We start from the raw sequence: 7,161 nt of genomic DNA, 5'->3' as shown, positions 1-7,161 counted from the left end.
CAACAAATCATCGCATCAGATCTTCAACAGATAAGGTAGAATAGTTGATGAAGTCATTGGCACAACAGATGATCGCGAGTCTCAAATTTATTTGAAGTATGCATTTGTAGTAAAACTCACAAAACCTCACTATGGTAAAACCTAAGGCATGGGGAAAACCCATAGACTAAGGAGAAAAGTGAGAAGCATTCATAATGTCTAAAACGAACGTCAAACTAGACAAAGGTAGTGAACTCATTGGAGTATGATCATCCCAATATGGGTGCCTCATTAAAACCTCGTTAGGTAGCAAAAACCCAGTGGGAAAAATTCTCTTAATCGTAGGAAAAAGAGTACATTAAGTTCATATAAGTATGTTTCTAGATATTCCCCCTGAGTTAGACATATCTTCTAAATAAGAGAACTACAAGCGATTCAACTCAGATAATTTACGCATACTGATTCCTTGGACGAGCTTCTGAAATGTAGACTTGGGCAACGACGTGGTGAAGAGATCGGCCAGGTTGTCCTGGGAACAGATTTGCTTGACTTTAATGTTCTGATGCTGTTGCTGCTGGTGTGAGTAAAAGAACTTCGGCGCTATGTGCTTGGTGTTGTCTCCCTTGATGTATCTCTTCTTTAACTGCTCGATACATGCTGCATTGTCTTCAAAGATTGTCGTAGGAAGGTCAACGACTGATGTAAGACCACTAGTGCTTCGAATGTGTCCCATAACTTCTCTCAGCCAAAAGTACTCACGCGATACTTCATGTAGGGTGAGAATCTCAGCATGGTTAGACGAAGTCGCAACTAACGTTTGCTTGGTAGACCTCCAAGATATAGTGGTGTCTCCAACGGTAAAGACATAACCCGTTTAAGAACGTGCTCTATGTGGGTCAAACAGATATACAGCATATATGTAAACAATAAGGCAAGAATCAATCCAAGTACCATAGGGGGTGGCAACACTTGGAGATTTGCGGGTAAAGAACAAGCTCAAATCCATAGTACCCTTAAGGTAGTGAAAAATGTCTTTAACATCATTCTAGTGCCTGCGTGTGGGTGCATTGCTGTATCTAGCGAATAGATTCCCAGCGAATGAGATGTCAGGTCTAATGCACTGAGCCAAGTACAATAAAGCCCCAATTGCACTTAGGTAAGGAACTTCGGGTTCCAAAATCTCTTCCTCATCCTCCTTTGGACGGAAGGGATCTCATTTAGCATCTAGAGTCCGAACGATCATGGGTGTACTTGAAGGCTTCGCTTTATTCTCATTAAAATGACGCAACACATTTTGGGTGTAGTCCGATTGATGTACTAAGATTCCATCCGAACAACGCTCGATCTCCATGCCGAGGTAATATCGAGTTTACCCAAGATCTTTCATCTCAAATTCCGATTTTAAGTATGCAACAATTTTCTTAAGCTATACGGGAGTCCCAATAAGATTCATGTCATCGACATAAACTGCAACGATTGCAAATTTGGAATGTGACTTCTTTATGAACACGCATGGGCATAGCTCATTGTTCACATAACCCTGACTTGCCAAATATTCATTTAAACGGTTATACCACATCCTCCCGGATTGCTTCAATCCATAGAGTGACCTCCTTAACCTAATTGAGAGAGTGTTCCGTGGTCTAAAACTATTTGAAGTCCTTCTGGAACTTTCATGTATATTTCCGTATTTAGATCCTCATAGAGATACGCGGTTACCACATCCATAAGCTGCATATTCAATTTTTTTGAAACTACCAAACTGATTAGGTAGCGGAACGTTATAACGTCCATTATAGGGGAATACATCTCCTCGTAATCAATCTTAAGGCGCTGAGAGAAGCCTTGCACTACGAGGCATGCTTTATATCGCACTATATCATTCTTCTCATTACGCTTCCTCACGAAAACCCACTTGTAGCCAACATGCTTCACGCGTGGTGGTGTAGGAATGATAGGTCAAAATACCTTACGTTTCACGAGCGAATCAAGTTCGACCTAGATTGCTTGTTTCCAGTTTGACCAATCAGTTCTACGTCGACATTCATCGACGGAATATGGTTCAATGTCATCGCTAAGCATAATGTCAGTAGCTACTGAGTACGAGAATGCATCGTCGATGATCATCTCATTCCTATTCCAAACCTCATCCAATACTGTGCAGTGGACCAAAATCTCACAATTCTTGGGAGGTCTGGATGTTTCGTCTGAAGCATCACCATAATCTAGAATAACCTCATACGTTGGAACAAATGAGTAAGCGATGGTCAGATTCAAACTAGGGTCACTAGTTAGTGTCATTTTCCTTTTCTGGGGTTGTGAATCCTTTTAACCAAGGGGTTTGTCACGTTTTAGGGTCGGAGCAGGTGATTGGCTAGCCGCCAATGGACCTTACCGCGTGAAGGGTGCGGCCTCCCCACCTTCGGGGATGGTCCAACCTTCCCAGGTAGGTTGTTCACATACACGGGGTACATCTATCCTTGCAGGTGTGTTTGCAATGGGTATATGTGATCTTGTCACCTTTGCTAGATCATTAAAAGCATCTAGCATGTTTTGAGCAATGATCTGAATATCTATAATTTATCGTACCTCAGTTTTAGAGTAGGTAGTACATAGATCTAAATGATACATAGTGGGAGCATACCACGACAATTCGCGGTGTTCTACGGGAACGTTAGCACGCTTATCTCCCCCTAACGACGGGAAGACTGTCTCATCAAAGTGACAATCCACAAAATATGCGTTAAAGAGATCTCATGTCAAGGGTTCTAAGTATCGAACAATTAATGGCGAATCATAACAGACATAGATTCCTATTTTTCTCTGATGACCCATTTTGGTATGTAGAGGCAGCGCTATTGGGACATAAATGGCTCACCCAAACACCCAGAAATGCAACACATCAGGCTCGTATCCAGTGACCAACTGTAACGGTGAATGTGGTTGGGTAGCGGTGGGCCTCAGGCAGACTAACATAGTTGCGTGCAATATTACATAGCCCCAGGCAGATACCGGCAGTTTGGTTCTCATAACCAAAGTTTGAGCTATCAATTGAAAACACTTTATGAAAGTTTCTACCAGGCCATTTTGGGTGTGAACATAGGGCACAAGATGTTCCACATCAAGCCCTACTGACATGCAATAATCGTTAAAAGTCTGTGACGTTAACTCTCCAGCATTATTCAGTCGAATTGACTTAATCGGATAATCAGGGTGGTGAACCCTTAGCTTAATGATTTGAGCTAGGAGTTTAGCAAACGTGGCGTTGCGTGTGGACAACAAGCAAACATGTAACCATCGTGTCGATGCATCAACCAACACCATAAAATATCTAAATGGTCCGTATGTTGGTTGGATGGGTCCACAAATGTCCCTTGAATCCTCTAAAGAAATTTAGAGGGGTCGTGAATAATCTTTGTATATGAGGGTTAAGTATTCAACTTCCCTAAAGAACACGCTTTGCATGGTGGAACTCTAACATAAGGATGTAACTTATGCCAGTGTGAAGATTTGAGGATACGGTTCATCATGTCATGTCCAGGATATCTCAAATGGTCATGCCAAAGCAACAAAGTGTCATGGAACTTAAGCATATGGCCGGCCACACTATGGTTTCTATGCCACGAATGGTTGTGATGTACAACCCACTCGGCAAGCGTTCCAACTTCTCGTGAATATGCTTCTGGACATATTCATACGAAGTGATACAAAGAAATTCAGAACCATGATCTTTATTGGTTTCAAGATGATATTTGTTGATGCATAAAACCGGAGGTCTTGGAACAACGTAAATCCGACCGTGAATCTGCATGTAATGTAAATAACACAAGATGTATCGTGATTCACCCCAAGGTTTGGGCTACGTCCACACTGATTATGTATTTATCTGAGGGTGAGAGAGCTCTGAGAGTGAGAGCTTTGAGAGGGGATGAGATGGCCTAGGAATTGGCCTCCTCAATTGTGAGGGTAAGGGGTCATTTTATAAAATAAGGACTCCTCACTTATTACATATTTGCCATTTCCTCTATTACATAATTACATTTAAGTCCCCCCGAGTATTTGTACAAGATCTAAATACGGAGGCCCTAAATATGGTATAAACAGTAGTCCCCCAAGTCTTCAGTTAAGAGAGTCTTTTGGCTGAAGACTTGAAATTCAGTCCATGTGTGGGCTGAAGTAACTAGATGTTGTCTTGAACTGATGCTCGATATGAGGCAGTGCTTAATCTGAAATGATGCTCAACTAGAAGTAGCCCATGTTGCGAGGCTACTCGGCTCGTGGCTTATGTTGCCATGGTTGGCTCGGCTTGTGGCGTTGAAAGTGAGGGAGTCTCTTTTATAGAATAAGGGATCGCTCCTCAATACATGAATAATGGGCTAGAGTTGATGCTCTCTAATGATGGTGAGGGAGTCCCTTTTATAGAATAAGGGCTCGCTCCTCACTATATAAGTGATGGGTTATAAGTGATGCTCGCGATGAGGCGGTTGCTTAGCTGGCGGCGATGCTCTCTAATGGAGGTGAGGGATTCCCTTTTATAACATAAGGGATCGCTCCTCAGTACATGAATAATGGGTGCTCTCTAATGAAAGTGAGGGAGTACCTTTTATAGAGTAAGAGCTCGCTCATCAGTACATAAATAATGGGCTAAGTCCCCCAAGTATTTTTTATGAGGCCCAGTTGAGGCCCAATATATGGTACATAATGTAGTCCCCCAAGTCTTCAGTCAATAGAGTCTATTGGCTGGAGACTTCAAATTGAATCCATGTATGGGCCGAAGTGGCGATTGTTCAGAGGCGGTATTTGTATACCCTGCAATGAAGCTTTGTAGGTGAAGCTTTGCAAGTGAAGTTTTGAAGCTAGAGCTTTGTAAATAATGCTTTTGAAGCTGATTGACATGAGTGATGCTCATGGATGTTGTCATGAGTGATGCTCATGGATGTTGTCATGAGTGATGCTCATGAATGTTAACATGAGTGATGCTCATGAATGTTGACATGAATGATAGTCATGAATGTTTATGTATGATTGTCATGAGTGATGCTCGTGAATGTTTATGTATGAATGACATGAGTAGTGCTTATGTATAATTTGGAGTACTGGGCGTACTTTTGATCACCTGGTTGGTGGCATGAAGGAGAGTACGGGTTGTACATTTCATCACCTAGTTGGTGGCATGAATGGCTAGTTGCCAAATGATATTAGAGTACGGGTTGTACATTTCATCACCTAGTTGGTGGTAATAGCAGCAGGTTGCCGAATAATTTTGGAATACTGGGTGTACTTTTGGTCACCTGGTTAGTGGTAATAGTGATGGGGTGCCGAATAATTTTTGTAGTGTTGGTCGTACTTTTGATCACCTGGTTTGTGCTATTTTGGGCTTATGGGCCTTCGTTCTCCACACAACATTCCAGCCCATTTATTTTGGGCTTTGCCTTTTTTTTTTTTTTAATTACCCTTTGATGGGGTTTATACATATTACCCTATGATGAGGTTTATACAGATGTCTCCGAAAGATAATAAAAATAAATTACATCAATCTGGTAGGGTGTTTATTCCTTGCTTTTGCAGTGTCCCCATATGCCTCCCTTTTTTTTTTCTTTTGCTTTTCTTTTCTGCTTTTCTTTTATCACTGCGCCTTTGATTTCTTGAGTATAGGGTCCTCTAACTCGAGCACGCTCTCACCCTTTTTCGTTATCGGTGCTGTTACCCTGCTCATTCTGTTTTTCTTTTGGCAAATGGCAGACAAAAGGAATAATAATAGGATTGTTAATAGAAACTTATCTTTTTCTTGGTTTTCCTCTGATTGCTTATGGGCTAACTCTAGAGATGCAGAAGTGGAGGTATGAAGATTAAATCCTTCTTGACAAACTTAAGAATACAGCAGCTGATGAGAACTGTACCCTGAGATCAGCTGCATCAACATCATGACCGCTTTCAACCAAAACCCATATATCCACCTGTATATCTTCTTCAAGTCTGATCAACTTGATTGCTTCTTCAATCTGTAACTTCCCGTGAAATAATTCCAATAGCAATTATTAGGCAGAGCCGAACTGGGTACTTCTTCAGAACCGGGGCTTGCAGCCCGAGCCAGGCGGACCACGACAAGTAGTGCCCGATCAGGTACAGGCAGCCCAGTGTCTATCTCTTTCCATTTGCATCGCCAAGCGATGAAAGAGTCGACACTTTTGCTGATGAAGAAGTTGATGAGATTGCAAATGCGGTAGTTCCGCTCATCAAGCTCATCATCTGGAGTGGAAGAGTTGGGCTGTATATGGTGGCAGAGATGTGCGTCTTGATATCGTCGAGGGTCTTGCACTGGCACAACTTGTTGTAATCGGCATAAATGAAAAGGCTGGAGCGGTGACCCCGCACTATGGCCTCCAAGTACCCGATGTGCATGTTGAAGGTCATCGCTTGGAATCTGTACACTTTCGTCGAAATTTCAAAACAAATTACACGATCTACCACTGCCCAATCTGAAAAATTGACCGTCTCGCAAGAGGGAGAGAGGAAGGGGACGATCAAGGAACCAGAAACCCCCTTCTGCAGTGAAATCAATGGAAATCGTAGCGATTTGCAGGTGGAAGCTGAAATCTGGAAATTTTGCAGTTTAAAGAAGGTGGAAGTTGAAATCTTAGCATTAGCAAGCTCCTATGGTCAGCAAACCTTTTCTCTTTTGAGTTGAGTCGGGTTAACAAGTTGAAATCCGTTTATCTCTTTAAAGAAGACCAAAGCTGAGATCTGGCAATCAAGCTAAAATTCATTTACTGCAACCTCTCTGCCCACTGCTTTTCTCTTTCCAGGAAGCATATAGTGTGATGAACGAGACGAACTATGGCGAACCTCTGTTTCTTGTTTTTTGTGTGATTGAAATATACAGAGTAGATTTCCCCCAAAATAAAAAGAAGGTAGACACGGAGTAGGTTTTTTTTTCGTTTCTGCGTTTTTGTGATTTTGCAGATTCACAGTGGAGGTGAAAAAATGAAATAGAACCGACACAACTTTTCGTATCGATTCCCACAGACGGCGCCAAATGTTGATGCACAAAACCGGAGGTCTTGGAACAACGTAAATCTGACCGTGAATCTGCATGTAATGTAAATAACATAAGATGTATCGTGGTTCACCCCAAGGTTTGGGCTACGTCCACACTGAATATGTATTTATCTGAGGGAGAGA

General features: G+C 42.1%; 1 protein-coding gene across 1 annotated transcript; it reads right to left on the bottom strand.

The window, feature by feature from the left end:
• Positions 1 to 5,828: 5,828 nt before the first annotated feature.
• On the bottom strand, positions 5,829 to 6,393 carry LOC126615516 (uncharacterized). The gene is made up of 2 exons (XM_050283332.1): positions 6,139 to 6,393; positions 5,829 to 5,981 (listed from the first exon to the last, which is right to left on the bottom strand). The coding sequence occupies exons 1-2, from the start codon at positions 6,391 to 6,393 to the stop codon at positions 5,829 to 5,831; spliced, it is 408 nt and encodes a 135-aa protein (XP_050139289.1).
• Positions 6,394 to 7,161: the final 768 nt, after the last annotated feature.

The sequence above is a fragment of the Malus sylvestris genome, chromosome 3 (genome assembly GCF_916048215.2).
Source record: "Malus sylvestris chromosome 3, drMalSylv7.2, whole genome shotgun sequence".
Lineage (NCBI taxonomy): Eukaryota > Viridiplantae > Streptophyta > Magnoliopsida > Rosales > Rosaceae > Malus > Malus sylvestris.
This window is presented reverse-complemented; position numbering and strand designations above follow the sequence as displayed.

What these genes read in the sequence shown, in the direction of transcription:
- LOC126615516 (XM_050283332.1), bottom strand. Translation starts at nt 6,393, where the DNA reads ATGACCTTCAACATGCACATCGGGTACTTGGAGGCCATAGTGCGGGGT. An exon ending in CTCTTTCATCGCTTGGCGAT is followed by an intron (nt 5,982 to 6,138) that starts GCAAATGGAAAG and finishes GGGAAGTTACAG; the next exon opens with ATTGAAGAAGCAATCAAGTT.